Genomic DNA, 26,859 nt, shown 5'->3' on the forward strand with positions numbered 1-26,859 from the left:
GCCCAGTGCGGATTGGGAACTTCACACGCACCATTAAATTGCTTTGCAGGTTTGTGCAGGTTTCCTCACGATGTTTTCCTTCACCGCAAAGCTCGTGGTAAATATCAACCGCACATGAATTTCGAAAAACTCAGAGGTGCGAGCCGGGGTTTGAACCCACGACCCTCTGCTTGAGAGGCGATAGGTCAAACCACTAGGCCACCACGGTATTTGTATGTCAGCAGAATACTCTTGAAAAGTAAGGGCAGGTGCCTAGTGTACAGTCGCCATCAGATATTTCTGGTGATCAAAAATAACGAAACATGAACTCTAAAAAGTACCTACATACCACCTTGATAATAGCCTAACCTCTCCTAACCTTCAATAAATCAACCCTGGCCACTTATAATTGCGAAACAGAGATGCCGTTAAACGTTGAAAAACAAATGCCGTAGGATGAAATTGTCAAACAAAATTCCAACTGGTGAGTGTACGTACGATGTGAAATCATAACCATTTTATTTTTCAAATCTTAACTAACATACTTACGTGATGTTGGTTTAACTAAAACCCCATACCATGATTATTTATTTTGGAGCTGTTTAACTGAAAATGGAATCCGAAAGCACTGCACTGTTAATAGACCAACTTCGATGCAAACATGAGAAAATGAAAGAAACAGTAAGTACCTATTCAATCATTCAATCGCCGATGCCTTTGAAGTTGACCGATACCGCAGCCACCGCAGCCTGTATAGGTATTTACGCAAGAATATAATTTATTCGTAGTACGCAAGTAAGGAAGGGTTGTCACAAATTTAAAATTTGGAAGGTAGATGTCTTTTACGAATCGGTACATATTGGTTTTGCGAAATTATATAAAACAAAATGAATTAGGGGTGGCATACTTACCAGAGGTAAGAAGTATCAAAATTATACAATTTTTGAAATAAAAAACTTTTTTTCTACAAAATATACTCTCATAGATTAGTAACCGACAAATACTTTCGGTTTCTGGATTTAACGGACTTAAAGTTCCTGTTATTGAATTTAATTACATAAAAAATAAATAAATATAATTATATAAATAGATGAAATCTTAGTTCCTTATTTATGCGAGATGAAGATTTGCACACACTCACAGTACTGTCGTGTGCACCATAATAAGCGATAGCCCTAGGACTTGTCCCGAGCTACTAAGAACGGCGAAGTATGCAGCTGGGGCTCCTCCCACCCGCGTATCACCCCTCGCGCCCCGCACGATTGCTCTGTCTAGACGTCTCCGTCGGATTACTGTAGGGTAGCTTGTTATACTGTGCCTGTACTGTACACAGTCACTAGCACCAATATCTGACACAACAAAGCAACGAATCTATTTCTTGCCAGTAGGGCGTGTCAGATATTAAATAATTTATTTATTCAGGCTTAGGTACTTTGCGGAGGTCCATATCAATTAACTAAAACAATGGTTTTGCTCACCCGCGACCACAAACTATAAAGAGAACTTACGTTCCCGCGACCATACGATAGCTAATTTTATACAAGAAATGTGTTCATGCAGTTCCTCCACCTCCACACTGTAAGAACACGCACAAATCACACAAACCCATCTATCACCACCACCACACTATACTGACGCGTTTCGAACTCAACTAGAGCTCATCTTCAGAGCTACACAACCGTTCACCATGCTACTAATCTAACATCTGGACCTATCTTCATAAGTAAATGAAGCGTTTCTATTTCTATTGGTTCATGAAAACCACACATACCTATTCCTCGCAACACATCCTCCATCTCTAGTGGAATAACGCAGCCTAAGCTTGTTCTGAATCTGTGTTATTCTTATTCTTTGGGCCAAAGCCCGTGTTAAGTATAAATTGGATGTTGTGTTCATCTCAGTGAATGTCAGATGCACAGATATATATTTTTTTAGAAAAGTGTTCTAGTTTTAGACATTTCAGTCCCAGTCGGTTTTAGCCTTGTTTGAGATGGACTGAAATAAAAGTTAAGAATATTTTCTAAGTTGTTCTTATAACATATCAGCAGGTAAGTAACGACGTAACGGGGCACTCGGGAGGTGGTCGTTTGAGGCTTCGGGCGTTGATGGTGGCTCTGTTGGGTATATCCATGTCGGCTTGCGCGTTTGCCTCACAACCAGTCGAGCTGGAGCTCGACGATGACGAAGTTACACAGAAGCTCAACAACGTTAGCTTCGCGAGACGGTAAATATAAAGTATACAATAAGGGCCGCCGCATAGGTTTAGGTATTTTGTAAAATTCCCATATGAAATCCCAAAAATTCGTCTCTAAAACTTAGCGGTTGAGATTTTGGGATTGGACGTAATAAAAAGTTACATATTATTTAGAGATCTAGCTATCAGTATAGGTATACCAAATTTCATCTAAATCCGTCAAGCTTGTGACAGTACATTTATAAATTAGGAGGATTAATATAGTATTTTATGCAACAGTTGTATAACAGGATTCAAAAAAGGTAAGTGGCGTGAGTTACGATGTGAGCTTTAGCGAACATCGTAAGAAAAAGACGCCACGAGCTTTTTTTGACTTACTTATACAACGTTGCATACAATACTTTTTCTTAGAGAAAAAGTAAACTTGAAATGTTTTCATACTTTAGTATAAAGTATCGCAACCGCAAAGAGAAGGTAAACAACAATAAACAAGTGAGAAATATGAAAACGTCAAAATATGTCTAAGTTAAATTTTGTTTTTGATTAACGTTTATTTGCCTGTGTCGATGTTAAAAATACGCATTACTTAAATGGTGGCAGGGTATGGATTAGTAGGTTCGGAAAGTTTTTTTCTGTATAAAAACCATATAAAATATGTAACTGGCACCTTAGCGTGTCCGAACGTACGAATTAAGAAAAAAAAGTAAGTGATCAGCAGGGCTACTACGAAACTCCAGACTCGAAGTTCGCGTCGTGCGTTCCGTCTGACACTTATACTATTTAATATGAGAGCGAGAGGGACGGTACGATACGAACTTCAATTTTTGAACTTCATAGTATCGTCATCGTCATCGTCATCGTTTTAGCAACATTACGATACAGTGCTGTTATGGGGAATAGACAATATAGACTTTTCCAGAACCTTGTTATGTATGTTGTTATATTACTGTTCGTGATTAAGTAAATCACATAGTATAGGAGTAGAAAAAAGAATTAAATGAACGCAAGTTTTTATTTTGCAGCATTACGAAACCCACTATACGGCTGGTGATGGGCTATGGCAAACTGAGCGCATTTGTTACGGCGACTACCTCTCTGTTGCTATTGATTGCCGTGATGTCGAAGGTTCGTGTTATTTTCATTTCAGTACCTGGGCGACCGAGCTCCGCTCAGGCTAAATCTCGTTAACCTAGGCAATCTCGGCACAAATTATTATCGTGCTATAATAATTTAACTTTGTGCAATTTAAATAACAGATATATACATTTTTAACCGACTTCAAAAAAGGAGGTCATACCTCAGAACTCGGTCATTTATGAACCGATTTGAAAAATGTTTTCTGCATTCGTCTAGGAATGTCTTCAATTAGGTCCCATAGCACCAAATCAAGATCTGATGATTGGATCTTAAGGAAATCGATGGAACTCTTCAAATGTTGTAGGGACACCTATAGTAAATTGGATATATTATAGTAGTAACTCGTGCATTTGCTCTTGAAAATCATCATTTGGTGAAGTGGAACTGATGATGAAGACCACATTTAACCATCGGAGTTACTACTCAATAACAAGTATTTCACGAGTTGAATTTTAGTTACTTTACTTATAAGTTACTTGCTAAGCAATTTATGCTCCTAAAACGTAAAACGGGTGGTGAAGCACCAGGACTCAATAATGAACGTCTCTGCATCGGAAAAAGCAATCTTTCGTAAAAGGTGACGAGCAGTTGATATTAAACTATTGTATCTTAGATTATTCGCCGTGGTGGCCTAATGGTTTGACCTATCGCCTCTCAAGCAGAGGGTCGTGGGTTCAAACCCCGGCTCGCACCTCTGAGTTTTTCGAAATTCATGTGCGGAATTACATTTCAAATTTATCACGAGCTATGCGGTGAAGGAAAACATCGTGAGGAAACCTGCACAAACCTGCGAAGCAATTCAATGGTGCGTGTGATGTTCCCAATCCGCACTGGGCCTGCGTGGGAACTATGGCCCAAGCCCTCTTGTTCTGAGAGGAGGCCTGTGCCCAGCAGTGGGACTATATAGGCTGGGATGATGATGATGATGATGATCTTAGATTATTTACACTAAAAAGCGTGAAAAAAAAATTATAACAAAAAATTGAACCGACTACAAAAAACCATGAAAATAATTTCCTACCAGTCTGAAGTCGGTCGGTGCCTCAGCACGAGCCAGCAGAGATAAGGCCAAGCTAGATCGATTTGTCATTTCCGAGATCTGCGATATATATGCAAGAATTGCTCGTTTAAAGGTATTAGATAATGACCCTACCACAATTACCTACTAAACCATACGCGATAGAGTTGTATCTATACGTATTTTGTGCTTTTCTACTGAGACACCTATTTTGAGCCTATTGAGAAAGTGAACATTTCGGGAAAGTGTGTTAAGTACTGTGTTAAGAAGGAGCGGTTACACCGCTGCTCAAAATATGGAGACGGTATAGAATCGCAGTGTCGTGCCGTAAGCGTCACGATTTTATCGCATGCCCCCCACACCGCTGCTCAAAGTACGCTGACGGTACGGAATCGCATAGTGACGTGTCGTAAACGTCAAGACTTCGCATGAAGAGCATGCGGTAAAATCTCGACGTTTACGGCACGTCACTGAGATTCCGCACCGTCAGCGTACTTTAGCAGCGGTGTGGTCGCTCATTTATGTTATGACCCAAAGCCAGAGATGAAAATTAGATGGCAAGCGCCGCGTTTACTAATATGACCTCTTGTGTATTGTAGCAATCGTGGTGGCGCCGTGGTGCGCGCTGGCTGGCGGCGCCGGCGCTGCTGGTCGCGGCACTCGAGGTGGCTTCGGACGCGGGCGACGCTATGCTCGCGGCCGCGCTGCGAGGCTGCCACGAGCCCGCTAAGGTCGCCGTTCACACCGCCGCCGCAGCGCTGCTCGTCACTGTCGAGATACTGGTCTGGTAAGTCTTGCTTCTTGATTGCAACCGTGCTGGAGTATCGTTAGCAATCGTGGTGGCGCCGTGGCGCGCGTTGGCTGGCGGCGCCGGCGCTGCTGGTCGCGGCAGTCGAGGTGGCTTCGGACGCGGGCGACGCTATGCTCGCGGCCGCGCTGCGAGGCTGCCACGAGCCCGCTAAGGTCGCCGTTCACACCGCCGCCGCAGCGCTGCTCGTCACTGTCGAGATACTGGTCTGGTAAGTCTTGCTTTTTGATTGCAACCGTGCTGGAGTATCGTTAGCAATCGTGGTGGCGCCGTGGTGCGCGTTGGCTGGCGGCGCCGGCGCTGCTGGTCGCGGCACTCGAGGTGGCTTCGGACGCGGGCGACGCTATGCTCGCGGCCGCGCTGCGAGGCTGCCACGAGCCCGCTAAGGTCGCCGTTCACACCGCCGCCGCAGCGCTGCTCGTCACTGTCGAGATACTGGTCTGGTAAGTCTTGCTTCTTGATTGCAACCGTGCTGGAGTATCGTTAGCAATCGTGGTGGCGCCGTGGCGCGCGCTGGTTGGCGGCGCCGGCGCTGCTGGTTGCACTTTCGAGGTGGCCTCGGACGCGGGCGACGCTCGACACTATGCTTGCGGCCACGTTGTGAGGGTGTAAATACTTATATTTTAACGCTATGGCTGTATATATATTTATGCCCTCGACCGTACCACCGATTCCTAATGCGTCATCGGTCCTGTCCTAGTGTTGATCACTTCCTAATGTGGCCGACAGAAACCGTTCGTTTGACACGTATCTAGGGCGACATGTCAATGCCCAAGTGGTTACAAGAAGCAAATGCAGCAGGCTGTTTTTGAGAAGCATGCTGCTAAGGAAGGAGAGTGCGATTTACGTTCCATTTCCAGTATCATTCCGATCAAATAATACGCAATAAGAGGGCAAGTTAGAAAAAAAAAAAAAAAAACCAAATTAGGCACTCAAAAAAAAATCACATTCCAATGCTTACCCCGCCATCTCCTACCTACCTACACTGGATAACACTTTTAAAATTATTTGTTGCAGGTATTTTATAGCAAAATTCTTCGAATACAACCCACCGCAGTCCACCGAGGAACGTGAAAAGACGTCTAACATGTTAAAAGCGATAGAGATGTAATTTTTCCAAATTGTATTTCATTTTTAAGATTCTCATAAGAACTATTTCAACGTATTTCCACTAAGTCAATCTATTTGTGAAAACATGATGGACCTTAAAACGTTCATTTACAATCTTTAAATTGTTACTCACGAGCATTTCAGTCCTATTAATTGAATAAGGAAATAACACACCCAGCATTTATAAGGAAGAGACAGTAAAGCGTAAACAAATAGGACGGCAGCGAGTCCGGGAACGGATCGGATCAGGAGTGCGGCGGGCCTTCCTACGTGTATTTTACGCTTTAGCAGCCGAAATGACTTTGGTTATGATAGTCAATTCACTATTATCCCTTTGACATTCTTGCAAAGGGTTTTAATGTCAAAAAGTGGACTTTTTTTGACGAGAGTTTACATGTCACACAGATCACCGTAAAATGAGACTGCGTAGATCAAAAGCTACACTTTAGCTTCACTTTTGTCTTGCTGTGTAGTGACGAAATAGATATGAAGTAAAATGTTAGGCTGTTTCTTGGTTTTGTGCTACATTGAATAAATAAACAGATTTTACCCCATGAAAACAATTTATTAATCCTAAGAATCATAAGATCTTTATAATGATTAATGATTAAGATAGTCAGCAGCAAAAATGGATGAGCAGTTACGGTGCTCCAAAAACTATAGAGTACTGCCAAGGTAATAAGGGTGCTTATGGTTTGTCCCATAATTCGAGATACTAAAATGACGTTTCATGTGTTACCTGTTTTTTGCGTCTCATAAATAGTGATGTGTCGCAACCGGTTTATCACCGAAAGATTTTTTAGGTACCTATGTATGTATGTCGTAAAATATTAAGATATGAACGGATACGTGATGTACTAAAATGTAGGGCACTTAGGACATTCTAGAAAAGGTAAAATAGGTATAATAAAAATGCGACCGTTTTCGAGATATTTCGACTTTTTATAGATGTTGATGTTTAAGTTTCAATTTCATTCTAAGTAAGTTTTACATTAACTAAATAATATGAGAATACGCTTATCTCATTTAATACGCGAGTGAAAGGGACGGTGCCATACGAACTTCGTTTTTCTAGTTTTGTAGTAGCCCCTCTGTTTTATTTTTTACGTTGGCACTAAGTGATGAACACTGTATTTTTACCTGTGCTTAGATTTTATCACTTTATCGTAAAAGTGCATTTATATTTTCAAAATGGAAAGTAGTATATTGAATGCTATAATGTTATTTTTGCTATCGTAAAATATACATTTTATCGGTTATTTACGAAACCGAAATCATGGAGCAGCACTGTTCCTTTTATGCTGGCCACATTATTTTTACTTTTGACATTTCAGACTGTCATTTTAGTATCTTCATTTCAGAAATAGACCATAGATCATTTTGAACACCACAACTGCTCCTCTACGGCCGCTTGAAGAAGTCTGTTGTTTTCACCGGACAACAGACCGTCTATAAACGGATATCCTTGTATACATGTAATATTTTTACCGCATGGATGTCAGCAAGTAGACGGCGGCTAATTGACAGAAAACGGGCGCTACGTCCGGTAGCGTTTACATACGCTCCGGTAGCGTATACCAATAAGAATAACACTGGCATGGATGACCGCCTTTCTTACGCCGGACCAGCGGCCGCCGCGCCGAGGGGAGGCGGCGATGCATTCGGCGAAATTAAGTCGCCGGAGAAGTGTCCGTTGCATGTACACACATTAATTGTAAGCCATACAACACCGCAAGTCCGGCAAAAGACTGTCTGTTATCCGGCAAAAACGAATTATTCCTGATTCGTCGTATTCTTGTTTCGTCGGAATTATCTATATATAATTAAATCTATCGTGCAGTAAACCAGTATTGATCAGAAAGGAAGATTCGTTTTAAATATTAAATACAAAAGTAGTCACGGTAATTGCATAGTTTCATTTGATATTCAAAATCCGACGAATCAGGAACAATTCCTGAAAACAACGGACGTCTATAAGCAGCCTACCTCTGCTGCTGACTGTACATGTATTAGTATATAACTTTTTTTAAAACTTAATATGAAAATAGTTTAAAAAATGGAATACAATGGCTACATAAATAATAAGCTAGGTATTTTGTAAAAGGCACAATGTGATGCTTTAAAACTACGATTACAATGAGAATACAAAAGCAAGACAAATGTCCTATAACGCCGTATGAAAATAATGCTGAGACAGCGTGAATAAGGCATTATTTTTGACTGTTGCTTTCAGATTGCGATGACATGAATATATTTTTTTTCGCAATTACCACCTACTAAAATAACATATATCATAATTTATATTGAAATTTACGTAATGGTAAATAATAAACTCGATATTATATGACTTGATGTGGACTTGATCAAGTATTTTAGAATACATAACTGGTATATTTGGTGCGTTTCCAAAAGCCTTAAGCAACAACTGCTTGCCTAATTTTCCTTACAATTTAACATAATCTACAAATATGAGATAAATAACTAATAATATTATTTTTGGAACTACAATATCACAGTGATAGAATAATAAAATATTTCAACTTGTTTGTAACGTGTATATAATTATTGGTATATTAGTAAATATATATCATTTGACATTGGACTTATTGATATGTCTGTGTTAAAGTTCAGTTCTGATTCATAGTTATACAGAACAAAAGGATGAATAACATAGGTTTTGCTTATCAGTGTGGCTAATGCGTTGCTACTTGTTATCATAGCACGTCGGTACACAGTACACGTAATTAATATTACTGTTAAAATAGCTGTATTTCGTCAGAGTTAGTTTTTATGCATGAAAATTTTACCAAGTGGATTATGTAGCCATAAAAGCTAACCCCAAATTTGATTTCTACGTTCTGTTCGCATAATACGGATGTATTATCAAAATACAACAGCAGATATTGACAGTGGTTCAAGTAAAAGAGTCAACTTCAACCATATTGAAAAAAGTATTACAGTATCATTAATTAAAATGTATATAAATATATCCGCTATTATTTATCTGCTGGATGTTGAAAATTAGTTAAATCATACTAATCGACAAATATAATATCGAAGATAATTTTGCGCTAAGTAGATATTACATAAGTACTACAAAAGCCCATAATTAGTATTACCGAGGTAAAGAATACATGAAAGATACTTTGCATAGCCCTTATACTAAAGTCTATAGTCGATAAATCGTAAAAAGGATAAAAATGTGTTAGGTATACTATAACGAGTCTATACTATAGCCAAACCACTAAATCGTGCTTTCCAATAGTTGCAGCAAGTATTTACTTTTTTATCATCTTTGCAGCTTTGATCTTGTATCTGATGGTTACTCTTCAAAAAATTAACATTTTAAAGCAGATCATTAAGCTATGGTAGCGAATTGGACCCCTTTACAAATTTCACAGATAATTTCCCTTCTATTAGGATATGTTTGGTGTCTAGCGTTGATCTCTTGTTCTATCCAAGACATAAGCCGATCCTTCAGCATCAGAATAATATCCTGGCGGACTCTGCCCTCTTGGAAGAACTCTTTCAGAACATACTCAAAACAATTATCGGTTTCAGCGCACGACTCTCCTAAAGGCCTCTTGTGCTTCATATAATTAAATACAAAATTAACTATTTGTACGACCAAATCTTCTTCAGGGCTCAAGAGACGCAGCTTTGCGATGTCTTGAGGTAGTAGAGTAGACAAAACGTTGAACACGACGGTCATAAGATTCGCATAGAGTTCTTGACTCAAGTCTTCTAAAAGCCTTGCAATGTTTTCTGTGCCTGATGCACTGACGCGGACCAAATAAGTACCGATACGAAGAACCTCTTCTGGACGGATGCCTACTAAAAGATGATTCTCGTTTTCCTCTTGTGCTTCCGTGTACCCTCTTGAGACGGTTGGTGTTAGTTTTGTAGGTACATTTTTCGCTGGTATCGTGTCAGGCCCCAACGAGGTAAACAACTGAGAGCGTCCATCAGCATCAAGGCTACTTAATTCCGAAGGAATGAATCTGTGTTGCGCGTTTAAATTTACTTTACCGTCAGCCGTCATTGATATCCTCAGCTTGTGTTGGTTGATATCCTTGTTGATTTTGAGGACATCGGCGAAGTATTGGTCTTTGTTTGCGATATTCTGGATGCCTCTGATAACTTCAGTATTGCCCTGGATGGTGCCAGAGACTCGTCGCGATTCTGCGCTGAGCTTATCGAAGATTTTTCTGAAATATGTTTATAAGTTTAAATTAGGTTTCCACAAAGTCTTAAAGTCTCAAAGTCTTGAGTTAATTACAAAGCAGTGTAACTAGTGTATTATACAAAAAATGCATTGTAGTTAAAATTATAAACGTTTTGCTAGTGAAAGAAGCACTGTGTTTCTACACATAAAAACCTTATCTAAACATTCGTTTTAATGGCCAACTTGTAAAACAGTGCTTTAAGTCGCGCCGTAGGTAGGTATGTATTACCAGTAAGATTAACGGGATAAACTAACCTATTTGTTATGGCATTATCGTATTATAAGGGTGTCCTTTGGTATGCCGACAAACTTTTCATCGGCTATTCAGATCGCATAAGGTTGTTAGATCAGTTAGAACTGCGGCCCCAACAGAATCGAACTGCTACCAGTAAACTTAATGAATCGATTTTCTACAAACTGTATCCAATAAAATAAATGTTAATATTATTTAGAATTAGAAGTTTACCTGTGCCTGTTACTTCTAAGAGTCGTACGGTACTCGTTAATAGTTTTTGCTTGCGCGTCTTCGATGATGCTCTGAGCCGTCCTGTTGGACATCACGGCATGGCAGAAGAACAGAGTCGCCGCTGCAAACTGGAACAGCTCCAGCTTCGAAGGCTCTTCGCCGTGACGGTACTGGAAAAGTTAAAGTTTTTGGTATGGTTCCAAAGTATTTTTTCAGTTCATTTACATAATGTTATGCAGTAGGGGATGGGCTATAAAAAAGTGGACCATTAGACCTGGCAACATTCAGAATAATAATCAAGGAGCGGAATTCTCATAGCAAAAATCAAATGTCAAGAGGGATTGACCATTGTGTTTTATCGACTATTCCAGTTATCGATTTTTCGCATGCTACCGACTTTTAACATTATTCTGTAACATTTGACCTCTTTCATAAGCCACTTGCATCTTTTTATTAAAATTAATTACGTCGCGTTACGTTTGACATTTGATGTGACTTGAGTTTTCATAAGTATTATTTTATTAGGTTCCCGTGTTAACCAAAATGGTTATTCTTAAAACAAAAACGTTTAAGAAATGGAAAAAGTATTATCCTTCTCTTAATTTTAAATTATTCTCTTACTTCTCTTAGTTTAAGGTGACAATGTAAAGAAAATTAATGACAATTCTTTGTTACTACAGACAAGATGAAGAAAATATAATTAGTATAGATATAGATTTCGATTCTGTTATTTTGAATGAAGGTTAGTCTATCGTCATTTACACTGTTTAACATTTCCGTTTCGGTTTTATGTTTAAATTTTAACAAACGCACAGGTCTATAAATTTGGTAGCCTATAGTGTCCCACTGCAAGACAAAGGCCTCCCCCATTACTGGTCTAATTTCATTACCTAAAACATATCGTGCTAAGTGACAATTAAACATCGAAAGTCGATAAAACACAACAGTCAATCCCTCTTGACATTTGATTTTTGCTATGAAAATTCAGCTCCTTGATAATAATTTGCAAGCTCTTCCGAGTTTAAAACTATTTACAGAATGCAGTCCTCATATTTTGTATCAACGTCCTTTTGCGCCTACACTATAAGTTTCATGTCAGTAGTTCTGTACCAGTGCATAAGTGCAAGAACGGTTCTACTTATTTGTTACCCATACGAGTTCGAATAATCGCAATAAAATAATGGTTAGAAACGTAATGTACTCAGGGAATTTGCATGTTAGCACTTCAATAATCTAAGGAACAATACGTCATGTACAGGGGTCGGACAAAAAGTGCGGATGACGTAAAAATGACGTAATCCTGCATACAAGATGATGTTTTTATTTAAACTTCCGTGTGACATGTAGAAACAAAGTAGCATTAATGAAGTTACAAAATAATCGTAACTAAATCAATGGAATTCAGTGAATAAAATAAATTTCATATTGTTTAATAAAGAGGTTGATAAATGATAAGTGATAATTGTTTATGAAAATCGAAAATACTATTTGAAATCATCGTATAAGTGGTTTGACGTCATCGGCACTTTTTGTCCGACCCCTGGTCATGTAGTTAACATATGACTTACTTTCAATATGATGTGAACAAGACTGTTAACGACACCCGCGCCTCCCGTCACTATGTTGGCGTGGCGGAGTACTTCCACGGAAACAGCAAGTGCTTGTCCGGTCTGAAAACAAAAGTTGAAGTTGCTGAAAGTTCCATATTAATATGCCCATTGACCCAGAGACGCCCATTACTTACGTTTAGTCTTATATTAAGTTACAGATAGTATATGGAGGTTTTATTTAATTTATTGCCTTCTAGCGTTTACTTGCGGCTTCGCACGCGTAAATCATTAGATACAGCAGTTGAATTGAAATTCCGGGATTTTAATAATTTTTTGTTGGAATTCCCTAAAATTACATCATGGTTTTCATTGACGTTGTATTATAACAACCATGCCAAATTTCATGACCCAGCGGTTGTTATTTCGAGATTTTATCCCTATCCCGTGGGAATATTGGGATAAAATGTAGCTTTATGTTATTTCAGATGTCCAGCTATCTACATACCAAATTTCATTACTCTAAGCCCAGCGGTTATTATTTCAAGATTTTAACCCTATCCCGTGGGAATATCGGGATAAAAAGTAGCATACGTGTTATTCCAGATGTCCAGCTATCTACATACCAAATTTTACATTTATAATTATTAGTAGGATTTTCAAACTAACACCGCAATCTGTGAAATCACGGCGAAAGAATGCGAAATTCATACGAAATTTAGGTAATGCGATGCGTTTTCGGCGGTTCAGGGCGTCACCGCGTCAGTATGCACACTCGGACATAATTATGCGTATTTTTGTATATTGCATTTGTGTGGATATTAGACGAGATAGACTAAAAACACGATATCATTATCACATATTGGATCACAAAATTATTAAATACAGATTACATCATTTTGTGATTTTTTTGATTTTGTGTATCCGGTTCGAAGTACCACTTGTTGGAGTGGTCTGACACTACACCATTTAACTGTTTTTTTGAGTTTTTTGGAATCATGATCAAAATTATACACGACCGACACGCACACGCACACACAGTACAGAGACGTTGACAGAAGAGAAAGATGCTATATCTAAAATGTATTAGCCACCAAATAACCACCCAAATAGCCGCCAAATCAATTAATTTATTCGATTCAATCGTGTCAGCTCTTGTAACCTGTTTACTACAGCCTGTTTATACCTTAGTCATGTTAGTGCCCGCGGCGGCTGAGCGTGTCAGCAGGTTGGAAGCGGCGCCGGCGGCGAGCCCGACGCTCGATGCCGCTATGTTGAGCCAACTGCCGCGGGCTTCCGCGTCCGTAGGGCTGATAGTCTACAAACAAAAACAAAGTCTCACGTTTGGGTACGACCAGTGGCGTGCAGTGACAGTTAGTGACACTATAGCGCGCGTGCTAGTGTTGCCATAAGGGTAGGCAGTGCTAGTGTTGCCATAAAGGTGGGTTCGTGCGGGCGTAGCTACTGGCGCTGCCTACCCTTACTGCACGCCACTGGGTACGACCAAATGCAGAGAAGTTAAAGTTCTATAATTACCTGTTCATGGGAACTTCTATCGTGCAGATGCAGGGACGATCTCACAAGCCCGTATAAGCACGTGGATACAGTGGCGACGGCAGCGCCAGCGATTACAACAGGCGCCACAGGTGTAAACGCTGCGACGCCCAACACCCCTAAAGCCCCCAGCGAAGCTACGGTGCTCGCTGTATCGGCGGAACTAAGCACGCGTGCCTTGATGCCGAGGTTGGGAGACGGGACTACGGTCAGTTTTACTGCGAAAGCTCCGTCACCCTGGAATTATTAAATCAGTTTTTATAATATTAAATAAAAAGATTGAATATCTCATCATCATCATCATCATCATCATCATCATCATCGTCGTCCGGATGACGTCCACTGCTGAACAACTCCCCCTTAAAACGCTACAATGAACGACAACTCGTCACTTGCATCCACGTTGCCCGCAACTCTCACAACGTCGTCAGTTCACCTAGTCCTAGTGGGAGGCCTGTCAACGCTTCGTCTTCCGGTTCGTGGTCACCACTTTAGGACTTTCTCCCCCAACGGTCACCTGTTCTTCGAGCGATGCGGCCCGCCCATTGCCGCTTCAACCTGCATATTCTATAGCTATATTGTTTTATTATATTCGCTTTTAGATTATATGTTAAAATTATGGAAAACATATCTGCCGCAAAGAGGTAGTTAAAGGGTTGTAGTTTTAGATATAGAAGGGATGTAGATTTGGACTCTAGACCTCCAGTTTACAAGTCCATAACTATACCGCTGAACCACCACGCTGATGGATGACAGAGCTATTGAAATTACCGATCTTATTGCGCGTGTGCATTAAAAGACACCATTATAACTCGAAAACACGCGTTTCCCCAGGGATATGACCAAGCAAGATTGATTGTTCGCCCCAAAACCCCCACATAGCAAATTTCGCCGAAATCGTTAGAGCTTTTTAAGAGATATAAACGAATAAATATACAAGCATTGCTTGTTCAAAAACATAAGATTTTGTTAATTAAACTATTGACTTAATGTTATTTTGACTTTATTCAATACTCACTATAATGGTTCCGTTATATTCTCCATTTTCAGGTACAATCAGGACACATTTTGGTTGAGTGTTGTTTAGCAGATACGACTCCCAGTCATGATATACTCTTGCATCTTCATCAATGTAGACTCTACATGACGTCGCTAAAAAAAATATAGTATCATAGTAGTAAGATCTTGCAATTTTTTTTATTATTGATAATACCCCATCTAGACTTTTGCGAGGCGCCTCCTAGGGCCTCTCAGCATGAGTCTTGGCCAGTGGAGGCTGCATGAGTGCTAGCCATCCACACTCTCAATTTATATAGTTGCCCGCTACGTCTACTTTCCTCTTTCCTTTGACTCGCGGCCGAAAAACCGACACAAAGCGGAGCAACAGACAATAGCGCATTTTTTTTTATACGATAATTTTGTATGCTGAAAGTGCTGGCACACACATATGGCACAGTCTTAAAAAAATACCTAAGCAACTAACCAGTATATAATGAAAAGTTCTTTAGGTTATAAAAAACAGTTTTTACACTAAGATTTATCCTAAGAAGTATCATAAAGTGCAAATCAATTTTGTAAGAATAAATGCCAAACGAATGTACTATGTGGAGTACAATTTTTTTAATAAAAAGATAGCTTTGAATTTATTGGAACACCTAATTTTTTTAATTGCATAACAAGGAATTCTTTGCTTGGTTTTTAGAACTATGTATGCATATATTAAAACCAGTCAAGAGCGTGTCTGACACGCCCAAAATAGGGTTCCGTAGCCATTAAGAAAAAATCAAGTAACATTTTTCTAAGGATTTCGTATTTTGTACGGAATATTCCATGTTTAGGTATATTTTATACTTTACGCTGCTATTTACTCGGCTGCACCATTTCAAAACATAGTAAGGGACATTAAGCTAATTTTACAGGAGAGAGAAAAAACATGTTTTGTCTTAGCCGTACGAAATTTTGCAATATTCGTTCCAAAAGTGATACTTTCTCGGTTTATTAGATTAAGCCGAATATCCAGGTATATATATATATCCACTTAATTTCCTATATTGCATGTTTTATGTGCCATACTAGGTTTTGAAATTAAACTCAAATAAAAACTTATAGTGAACCGATCAATTTCAAAACCCAGTATGTGTTGTCGCTTTGTCATGATCAAGAGACTAAAAAGACTAAAAATCATAAGTTTTAATACGTGGACCTTTTTTCAATTTAAATAAAACAAACAGTCAGCTAAGTAGTTGTTCATTACAATAATTTATTATAAAAAATACCGCACCAAGTCTTATTTTTTTTACTTTATATTATCCAACTACCTATTAATTACCATAATTACCATTACTATTATTGATTACTGAATGGGAGATTGATCCAAATATTTTTTCGGGACTGGGGTATCAGTGGTACTAGTTTAGGAGCGGATTCAGGAGCGGAAACAACAGGTTGACTTTCATTTTCTTCTGGAAATATTTCTGGAGAAGGAATAGGGGGCTCACTTTAATTTTCTTGCGGAAGTATATATATCATAATAGCAAGATGGTTCTATTAGTAGAAGCAAAGATGAGCAAATAAGCGACGAGGTAGTATTTTGAACGTTAGTCGTTATTAATGGGATGAAAAAGTAACATAAAATAGCAAAAACTAACACCGAAATAACATGAAATGTTAAATGGCACAGACATAAAACATAACACAAATTCTCAAGCTCAATAAAACCATGAGACACACACTCCCACGCTCAATAATAATACAGTAAGATTACTTCCGATTTGGCACTCGGCAATTCTCGGCATACCTACATCGAGAGAGATCTGAAGTGCAATAGGTACTTAGGCAGAGGTTTTGTTATTAATTGAAACATGAAATAGGTTTGGGTATTTTATGTGATTAAATTCTGGGTTTTTAAATAAGTGTCCTATGAAAAAATACGAACATTTACGGTTAAAACTGAGACGTCCCGAGTATTAAAGTAAAAATAATCTTACTGTATGAAGCGTAATAATTAAATATCCAAACATTTTGCAAAACATGTGTGTTTGTATGTTTGTGTGTATGTTTGTCCGTCTTTCACGTCGAAACGGAGCGACGGATAGACTTGATTTCAGGCATAGAGATAGTTTATGGGCCAGAGAGTGACATAGGCTTCTTTTTATCCCGGAAAAATGCACAGTTCCCCAGGGAACAGCGCGCGGTAACCGGATTCCACGCGGGCGAAAGCTAGTAGGTATTATATATACATTTACTTACACAAAATGGTTGTTGTCTAAATTCAAAGCGTTGTTCACTATACGCTTGGTGCGATTGCCTTATTTCATTCATTTATTAGCCAAATTACGCTACGTTTTAGCAAAATTTTAACGTTACACGTGCATACAAACTCAATCTTGGCTGGCAACTGCGCGTTTAAATGAGTTCGAACAGCTCCAGCGCAATAGCATGAAGTAAGCGCGGCAGCACAGTGCTGCCAACAACGCGTCAAAATGAATAAAGAACAACGTACCTATAACATTTGACTTACAAAAACTAGTAACTTCAACTAACAAACACATACTACTTTCCAAAAAGTTACAATTAAACTCGTTTGACCATATCAAAACCTAGTAAGTCTCTCTGACTTTTTCAAAACCTAGTAAGTGCATGTCCCATACTAGGTTTTTGAAATGGTTTTGTGCCATACTAGGTTTTGAAATGGTCAAGCCGGTTTTTTTCTGCACTTACTAGGTTTTGGAGTACTCGTATCTCTGAAGTTGAGCGAGATAGGCCTCTAAATGTTTTTGTATCTTGTAGGCACTTGCTAGAAACCACGTTTTAAGCAAAAATCGCAAAATTGAGTTTTTGAGACTTACTAGGTTTTGAAATGGTGCAGCCGTACTCTTAAACTACTAATAATTCTCAAGAAAACTTAACCGTTATAGTTTTCCTTGTAAGTTTGATATACTTACTACCATCCTGAATTATTTCAAATTTTTTCACCCATCGGTTTAAATTTTAGAGGGGGGGGACGCTCGATTTTAATGAAAATTTGAACTTTTAGCAACCCCCTCATGGTTTTAAAAGACCTATCCAAGGATACCCCACAGTACAAACAAAATCGATTCCCAAAAATATCACATTCACAAAATATCACAAATATCGCAGGTGGTAGGACCTTGTGCAAGGTCCGCCCGGATTGCTACCACCATCTTGCTCGTTAATCCTGCCGTGAAGCAGCAGTGCTTGCACTGTTGTGTTTCGGCGTGGAGAGTAAGACAGCCGGTGAAATTACTGGCACTTGAGTTATCCCATCTTAGGCCTCTAGGTTGGCAACGCATCTGCAATCCCCCTGGTGTTGCAGGTGTCTATAGGCGGTGGTGATCTCTTACCATCAGGAGACCCACTTGCTCGTTTGCCATCCAATAGAATAAAAAAAAAAAAAAAAAAAAAACATTCACTATCATTCACCTTCGTCTCGGACATGTATGCACACCAGTCTTCCTCGCCAAAATACGGTTTCGAGACCACTCCCTATGCGAATGTGGCATGGACGAGGGCACCCTCGAACACATGTTCTTCCATTGCCCCAAAATTGTCACCCCCCTATATGACCTCCTCCCTCCTGATATCCCTCGCCCTATCAATTTAAATTTCCTCCTTGCGATAGCGCACACTCCTCTTATAACTGTATTATGTAAATTTATAAAAATTAACTAACTATTTTTGCAGGTAGTTTAACAAAATTTATGTTTGTGTTGTCTTATTCTAGATTCTCATCCGAGTACCGCACGCTGAAGCTCTACCGTACAACGGCTAACCGATAGTGTCTTTTCCAACCTTGACATTGGAGGAATCATCGATAGTATTGATGGAGCTATACTTTCAAGAATTGATTTGAATCGAAAAGGTTGGATGAGAAAAAAAAACACCCTCACTTTACTTCTATGGGAGGTACTCTAAAAAAAATTGTTGTTGAATTTTTTATTGTACCATTTTGTTGGCATAGTTTACATATATATTCGTGCAAAATTACAGCTTTCTAGCACTGATAGTCCCTGAGCAAAGCCGCGGACGGACAGACAGACAGACAGACATGGCGAATCTATAAGGGTTCCGTTTTTACCATTTTGGCTACGGAACCCTAAGAAAGTCCTGACATACGAGGTTAAGACACTATTCACAGAAAATCGAAAATAAAGGTACTTACCGCCAACAGTGGTTGGAATACACTTCCGTATCCTGAACACAGCTGTGCACCAGATATCAATATCGTTCCTCTGGTGGAGATCCACCCAGTAATCTGCTGGCTCCAACTGATAGAACTTCTTTGGCTTTGGTCTTGCACACACTACTAAGAGTACGGACAGAATAACATCTTCATCATTTTGAGTGTATTTGCCTGAAAAAAAATGCAGAACTTGATGAGAAAATAGTTTCCAATTAAAGTACTGCATAGTACATTGTCAGTACTTTCCATTGCCGAATTGTGATTTTTGTGAATAGAATCCAAAGAATGGAAAAACACCACAAATTTCAGTAGCTCATTATAATTATACATAATTTCTACCACTCCTTGTCATGTCATGAGTATGATGGTCTTAAGCATGTCAATCAATGTTTATATAATCAAGTATGTATAATTTTAAACTGATATTACTATGGATCAATTTTCTGCAATAAATATTGTTACTGCAGCCAAATCAGCCAGCCCAGGGACTTTCCCCGACTTAAACAACAGTGTGCTTACATACATGTATAAACATGCATTCCCCGAAATTTAAATTTTCGACTGAATCCATTTTCGCCAAGATAGTAATGAAATGATCTTACTCCTTTCATCACACTACTTTTTGTTGATAATGTACTTAAAAACTAGATTAGATAAATAAAATGTCTGAATATGTTATCAAAATACAATGTCTGTTAAAAAGTTTAGAGATAATAAAGTGTAATCATTAATTTGATAATACCAATTATAATGATGAAAAAAGTCGTGAGATTTTGTTAAGCCACTATTCTGGAAAAAATAAAACAATAGTGTCAACAAAAAGTACAGTAAGCAATAAAAAGCTTTAGTAATAATAATAAATATCATGGGACACTTGAAACCAATTTTAATGACCTAAGTAGTCCCAAACTAAGCAAAGCTACTATGGATAAGGATGGATATAATGGATAAAGGTACTATGGATAGTAGGCAACGGATAAACATACTTAGCTTGTATTAAACATACATAGACTGCTAAAATCATTACTCTTCCATTGGCTTTGCCATAGTCGAGTAAAAATTAAATTGGAACAGAAACTTATAGAGATTTTGATTATGCTACTAAACAGAGATAAGACCAAGCTAGATCAATTTGTTATCCCCGAAAACCCCCACATACCGAATTTCATCAAAAATGGTTCAAGCCGTTTCCAAGATTCTAATTATTTGCTTGTTTAAAGGTAGATACTTACTCTGTTCACACAGTTTGTCATATACTCTCATCACTTGCTCTTTCTGCCTGTGACTGTATCCTTCAAGATGAACATTGCCTATCTCCTTTACTTCAGTAAGCTCTCCTTCTGAACTCGGACTTCCAAATAAGGCAAAAGCCACATTCTGCAGTAAATAGTTCCTATTGCTCTTTTCATATCTGCAACAGCATGGGCATATGGAGAATATGCATGAAACACAATTTTTTTTAAAATAACATGATAAATAAAATAAGACAAAATTTAATGACATACAAGTCAACTGTATCTGTTGCAAAATGAGGAAGATAAGTTCGAATAGTTTACATACCATCTCTTTCTAGAAATAAATAGTATGGGTTTCCCCTATCCTTAACCACTTGACAGTCCCCTATCCGTAACCACGCAACCTATATGCCTCAAACTGTCCGGTTTTATCAACAGACGAAGCATGCTGTGTGTCCACAACTTTTTAACTACAAGGTTTTGAATAAAGAAGAAACACTAAGACGTAAATTATTGTTTACTCATTCAAATACTATTTATAAAACAATAGCATGTAATTTATGATTTATTCACAAAATCAAGGTTAAACTTCCACGGATGGTTTGAAGCCTTTTTCGTTTTGGATACCATGGTATTGTTGGACTGTGGTTATCATTCAATTAAAAACACATACCTTAGTTTTTAGCTATTTGTATGATTATCAACATCACTATTATGTTTATTTTCAGTAAAACTGTTTACAATCTATATAAATAAAAATGAATCGTAAAATGTGTTGCTAAGCGCAAAACTCGAGAACGGCTGGACCAATTCAGCTATTTTTTTTTTTCATATCATCGTTAAAGTCTAGGGAAGGTTTTTATGAAGAGAAAAACTGGAAAAATTGCTGGGAAAAAGAAAATGCGAGTATGGAAGTGCGGTAATTAATGCATCACCTGTGGGTTTTAGTAAAATGCGGAGTGATGCGAATGTTTGCTACTCAATTTTATTTAGGCGTTTTGTTTTATTAATCCCCCTTATTTTGCATTTGCATGCTTGCTTGCTTGGCTGGAAGATGTTTGGACCTATAGTGTCTGAAATAGGGACGTTTTCTTCCATTTTTTTTCGTACACTACTTTTTTCGTTTAAAGTGGAACGAAGATTGCCGAGTAAATGAGTTTTATGACATGAGTACCTTAATACTACCTACTAAATAATAACAAAAACAAATTTAAATGAACTAAAATAATATACTTGCTCACCCGCGACCTTACGAGTGTAGTGTGGTGGTGGTGATGGATGGGTTTGTGTGATTTGTGTGTGTTCTTACAGTGTGGAGGTGGATGAACTGCATGAACACGCATATTTTGCATAAGCTTAGCTATCGTAAGGTCGCGGGTGAGCAAGGAAATTATTTTAGTTCATTGATATGGACCTCCGCAAAGTAACGCCTGATTCAATAAATTATTTAAAAACAAATTTGTTTACGTTCCTCAATTTACATTGACTGGTTGATTTATTTTGTGTTTTGATTTAATCTATTTATACCGAAGCAATTTGGGTCGAAGAACTCGAAATGCTACAAACCAAGCTAATTATCAGAGTAATCGAACAGCCCAGCAACGTCAAGAGCGAAATGAAATTGAAAGGATTCGGATAGCACAAACCAGTGCAGAGCGTAATGAGCTGAATGCAGCTAATAATGTTGTAAGTTTCAATCGAGCTGCTTTCAATTACAATGTTACAATTGACTACAGTGCCTGCCTACCAATGCGTTGCTATTGGATCTATGAACTCAGTTTGCCCATATTGTAAGGCATTGAAGTACAAAAATGAAGCCGCTGGATTGTGTTGCGCAAATGGCAAAGTGAAATTAATACCATTGGTGAAATTAATATATATATTATATATATTTAAAGTACCCAAAAAAATCTGTTCTGATATATTAGGTAGTGAAAATTAATAATTTCATCATATGCGGCATCATCACCAGAATTTAATTATAACAGATAAGTTTTCTACATCATTATATTTAGATAGCCTAGATTTCTGTAGACTTGCTTGCTTCCATGCTCGCTTGCATGCTTGCTTGCTGGCTTGCATACTCGCTTGCTTGCTTTCTTGCATGCTTGCTTGCATGCCAGCTTGCATGCTTGCTTGCTTGCTTGCATACTCGCTGGCTTGCTTTCTTGCATGCTGGCTTGCATGCTTGCTAGCATGCAAGCTTGGTTACACGCTTCCATGTTCGCTAGCGTGCATGCTTGCTTGCATTCTTGCATGCCTGCTTGCATGCTTGGTTACATGCTTCCATGTTCGCTAGCGTGCATGCTTTCTTGCATGCTTGCTTGCATGCATGCTTGGTAACATGCCTCCATGTTCGCTAGCGTGCATGCTTGCTTGCATGCTTGCTTGCATTCTTGCATGCCTGCTTGCATGATTGGTTACATGCTTCCATGTTCGCTAGCGTGCATGCTTGCTTGCATGCATGCTTGGTTACATGCTTCCATGTTCGCTAGCGTGCATGCTTGCTTGCATGCATGCTTGGTTACATGCTTCCATGTTCGCTAGCGTGCATTCTTTCTTGCATGCTTGCTTGCATGCTTGCATGCCTGCTTCCAAGCTTGCTTGCATGCATGCTTGGTAACATGCCTCCATGTTCGCTAGCGTGCATGCTTGCTTGCATGCTTGCTTGCATTCTTGCATGCCTGCTTGCATGATTGGTTACATGCTTCCATGTTCGCTAGCGTGCATGCTTGCTTGCATGCATGCTTGGTTACATGCTTCCGTATTCGCTAGCGTGCATGCTTTCTTGCATGCTTGCTTGCATGCTTGCATGCCTGCTTCCAAGCTTGCATGCCTGCTTCCAAGCTTGCTTGCATGCCTGCTTGCATGCTTGGTTACATGCTTCCATGTTATCTAGCGTGCATGCTTTCTTGCATGCTTGCTTGCATGCATGCTGGGTAACATGCCTCCATGTTCGCTAGCGTGCATGATTGGTTACATGCTTCCATGTTCGCTAGCGTGCATGCTTGCTTGCATGCTTGCTTGCATGCATGCTTGGTTACATGCTTCCATGTTCGCTAGCGTGCATGCTTGCTTGCATGCATGCTTGGTTACATGCTTCCATGTTCGCTAGCGTGCATTCTTTCTTGCATGCTTGCTTGCATGCTTGCATGCATGCTTGGTAACATGCTTCCATGTTTGCTAGCGTGCATGCTTTCTTGCATGCTTGCTTGCATGCATGCTGGGTAACATGCCTCCATGTTCGCTAGCGTGCATGATTGGTTACATGCTTCCATGTTCGCTAGCGTGCATGCTTGCTTGCATGCTTGCTTGCATGCATGCTTGGTTACATGCTTCCATGTTCGCTAGCGTGCATGCTTGCTTGCATGCATGCTTGGTTACATGCTTCCATGTTCGCTAGCGTGTATGCTTTCTTGCATGCTTGCTTGCATGCTTGCATGCCCGCTTCCAAGCTTGCATGCCTGCTTCCAAGCTTGCTTGCATGCATGCTTGGTAACATGCCTCCATGTTCGCTAGCGCGCATGCTTGCTTGCATGCTTGCATGCTTGGTAACATTCCTCCATGTTCGCTAGCGTGCATGCTTGCTTGCATGCTTGCTTGAATTCTTGCATGCCTGCTTGCATGATTGGTTACATGCTTCCATGTTCGCTAGCGTGCATGCTTGCTTGCATGCTTGCTTGCATGCATGCTTGGTTACATGCTTCCATGTTCGCTAGCGTGCATGCTTTCTTGCATGCTTGCTTGCATGCTTGCATGCCTGCTTCCAAGCTTGCATGCCTGCTTCCAAGCTTGCTTGCATGCATGCTTGGTAACATGCCTCCATGTTCGCTAGCGTGCATGCTTGCTTGCATGCTTGCTTGCATGCTTGCTTGCATGCTTGCTTGCATGCTTGCATGCATGCTTGCTTGCATGTTTGCTTGCATGCTTGCTTGCATGCTTGCTTGCATGCTTGCTTGCATGCTTGCTTGCATGCTTGCTTGAATACATGCTTCCTTGCGTGCTCGCTTGCATGCATTGTTACTTGCATACATACTTGCTTGCATACTTGGTTGCATGCTTGCTTGCATGCTCGCTTGCGTGCATGGTTACTTGCATACTGGCTTGCATGCATGCTTGCTCCCTCGCTTGCGTGCTCGCATTGATTCCTCACTATAAAAAAAAGTACATGGCTAATAAGGTAACACAATATAAATTGATTTTAAGGCAGAACGAAGTTTGCGGGGCCAGCTAGTAATTAAATAATAATTTAATTTCATTCTTTTATCAGAAATATTAAAAAGTGCCCCAAATTTAGTACCATAAAGAAAGAAAGAAAGAAAGAAAGGTTTATTTTGGCTCCATAAGTACCACCTAAAAACAAAGACTAAAACTAGCACTAAAACTATGTTACTCGGTGACACAGCAGGATACCAAAAAGTAACTAGGTAGCCCAGTACCCCAGTGCAAAAAAGGGACATGAGACAAAGTAACCCTATTTTAAAATATTTAAAAGTGTGCCACAGTCCATATCTTTATATGCTGTGTATGAATTGGAACTGCTCATAGTTTGAAAAGTTAATTGTGGTTGAAAGTAAAGTAAATGATAAGTTTGTTTTTACTTCTTTAAAAACAAATGGTTTTTCTCTGTCAGAAAAATCTTTAATTGTTCAGATAAAACCAATTCATTTTAACAAGCCAATCTTTTTGTTATGTAGTCTGTCCACTATTATTGCAAATCGACACTATTTTGAAAAAATATCATATGTCTAATCAATATTTCAACAAAATTGACCCTTAAAATAATGTACATAAAGTTCAATCAGAAAAATTATGTGTTTTAAATTACGAGGTTTTTTAAAAGTACTGACGAAATACATCATCGAATGACAAGCAAAAGTCACAAATTACCAACTTATACATAGCAACGTAAGGTTAATATTCCACTATTTTTTTTATTTCAGTTAGTGACTTTTGCTTGTCACCCAACGGCATATTGCAAAATGGACAAAACAAAGTAAATAAATTTTACATAATGAAAGAAAGTCTCTTAACATAGTAGCAAATTGTTTAATTAACATTTTGAAATTAAATTAAAAAGTAACAAAACGGAAATTCGTAAACAACAAAGTCAGGATGGGACCAGAAGAAACAATGTGGCAGGGAAAAACTAATGGCCCAAGTCCCAGAGAGGGAAAAAGGAGGAGGCTAAACACTTCAGAGATGGGATAGTGATATAAAAGCAGACAATGTGCAGAAGGAAATATGTCTGCTAAGGACAGATTTGGGGGATGCAATGCCAGTGAAAACAATCCTTTCCAATGTCAAAATAATTAAAATAAAACAGTTATATGTAGGTCCCGCATTGTCAACAAAGGCTTTCACTTACTTGATCCAGTCACAATCTGGTAGATTCTCGAAGTACTCTTGCTGTATTTGGACTGGCGAAAGAACAACAGGCGCGTTATTAGTATCCGTTTCTATTCCAAAGGGTGCATTCTCGTGAGCCTCAAACAATACTTCGGTTTCGTTTTGCGACGCATTATTCTCGGTTTCCATCTCCATACTTTATTTAATTAAAACTTAGAATACTTGAGGTTCACCCCTAATTTTAACCATCAACGCAACGGTAGAAAGTAAAATGAAATATCAGTATCGATTAAACAGTCAAATGTTTTCAAGAAACAACCTGCTGACTGTGTTCGATGTGTACGGTACGTAAATAAATAAAATTGATATTATTATTTTATGATGCAACAAATGATGGCAATGATATCGCATGCGATGACATGACCACAGATAACTACATTTTTTTTTTGTTACTGGACTTGCACAGATAACTACATAAAATAGACGTGCGTGACTGTGACTGAAGAATCTTTTCAGTTGACGCGAACATGAGAAAGAGACAGCATTATAAAATATCACACAAGTACGTCAGTACTATTATATATTCTGTGACACAAGTAAGACCAGAGTACGGTAGTACTATTAGTTTATTCTGTGACCAGAGGCTGTATTGCCTGCTAGCTATTATTCTTGTAATCTGTGTTGCCTAACGTTTCTGACCCTCGCGATCGTAATCAATCAATCTGTCATTTGATTGCGATCGCGAGCGTCAGAAACAACTGTAGTCTTTGGTCAGAAACGTTAGGCAATACGGCCTCTGGAGCGATGCAAATGCAACAATCGTAACTCCGAAAATAGAAGCTGCCACAGATAGACTATTATATGAGATCTCGGAACAATAACTTATTGTTCCGAGTATGAGATAAGTACTATGAAAAAGGGGAACTCCGAATACATAGACAATCACCGAATGTTTTTTTGTCGTCGTGTAGTTAATTAAGTAGTTGTAGTTAGGTTAGTAATACATACAGGTTGACCCATTTAGATCGTTCAGT

The 26,859-nt window shown here is 39.0% G+C and overlaps 2 protein-coding genes across 3 annotated transcripts; one reads left to right on the forward strand and one right to left on the reverse strand.

The window, feature by feature from the left end:
* Positions 1–425: 425 nt before the first annotated feature.
* Positions 426–9,455, forward strand: LOC141429084 (uncharacterized). The gene is made up of 5 exons (XM_074089271.1): positions 426–660; positions 2,025–2,203; positions 3,196–3,298; positions 5,392–5,579; positions 6,154–9,455. The coding sequence occupies exons 1-5, from the start codon at positions 592–594 to the stop codon at positions 6,245–6,247; spliced, it is 633 nt and encodes a 210-aa protein (XP_073945372.1). The 5' UTR covers positions 426–591; the 3' UTR covers positions 6,248–9,455.
* LOC141429081 (uncharacterized) lies at positions 8,788–26,262 on the reverse strand. Of its 2 annotated transcripts, XM_074089265.1 has the most exons (9): positions 25,845–26,262; positions 20,474–20,652; positions 19,221–19,412; positions 15,057–15,190; positions 14,021–14,275; positions 13,671–13,802; positions 12,506–12,607; positions 10,938–11,107; positions 8,788–10,454 (listed from the first exon to the last, which is right to left on the reverse strand). In XM_074089265.1, the coding sequence occupies exons 1-9, from the start codon at positions 26,018–26,020 to the stop codon at positions 9,605–9,607; spliced, it is 2,190 nt and encodes a 729-aa protein (XP_073945366.1). In that variant the 5' UTR covers positions 26,021–26,262; the 3' UTR covers positions 8,788–9,604. The 2 variants fall into 2 exon arrangements, with proteins under 2 accessions (XP_073945366.1, XP_073945367.1); XM_074089266.1 differs by lacking the exons at positions 20,474–20,652; positions 25,845–26,262 and adding an exon at positions 19,765–19,841.
* Positions 26,263–26,859: the final 597 nt, after the last annotated feature.

The sequence above is a fragment of the Choristoneura fumiferana genome, chromosome 6 (assembly GCF_025370935.1).
Source record: "Choristoneura fumiferana chromosome 6, NRCan_CFum_1, whole genome shotgun sequence".
Classification (NCBI taxonomy): domain Eukaryota; kingdom Metazoa; phylum Arthropoda; class Insecta; order Lepidoptera; family Tortricidae; genus Choristoneura; species Choristoneura fumiferana.

Excerpts from the sequence above, each read along its gene's own strand:
- LOC141429084 (XM_074089271.1), top strand. The coding sequence starts at position 592 with ATGGAATCCGAAAGCACTGCACTGTTAATAGACCAACTTCGATGCAAA. Across the intron at positions 661-2,024 it reads ATGAGAAAATGAAAGAAACA|CAGGTAAGTAACGACGTAAC; the intron begins GTAAGTACCTAT and ends ATAACATATCAG. Across the intron at positions 2,204-3,195 it reads AACGTTAGCTTCGCGAGACG|CATTACGAAACCCACTATAC; the intron begins GTAAATATAAAG and ends TTTATTTTGCAG.
- LOC141429081 (XM_074089265.1), bottom strand. The coding sequence starts at position 26,020 with ATGGAGATGGAAACCGAGAATAATGCGTCGCAAAACGAAACCGAAGTA. Across the intron at positions 14,276-15,056 it reads AATATAACGGAACCATTATA|GGTGACGGAGCTTTCGCAGT; the intron begins GTGAGTATTGAA and ends TAATAATTCCAG. Across the intron at positions 11,108-12,505 it reads TTGTTCACATCATATTGAAA|TACCGTCACGGCGAAGAGCC; the intron begins GTAAGTCATATG and ends TAACTTTTCCAG.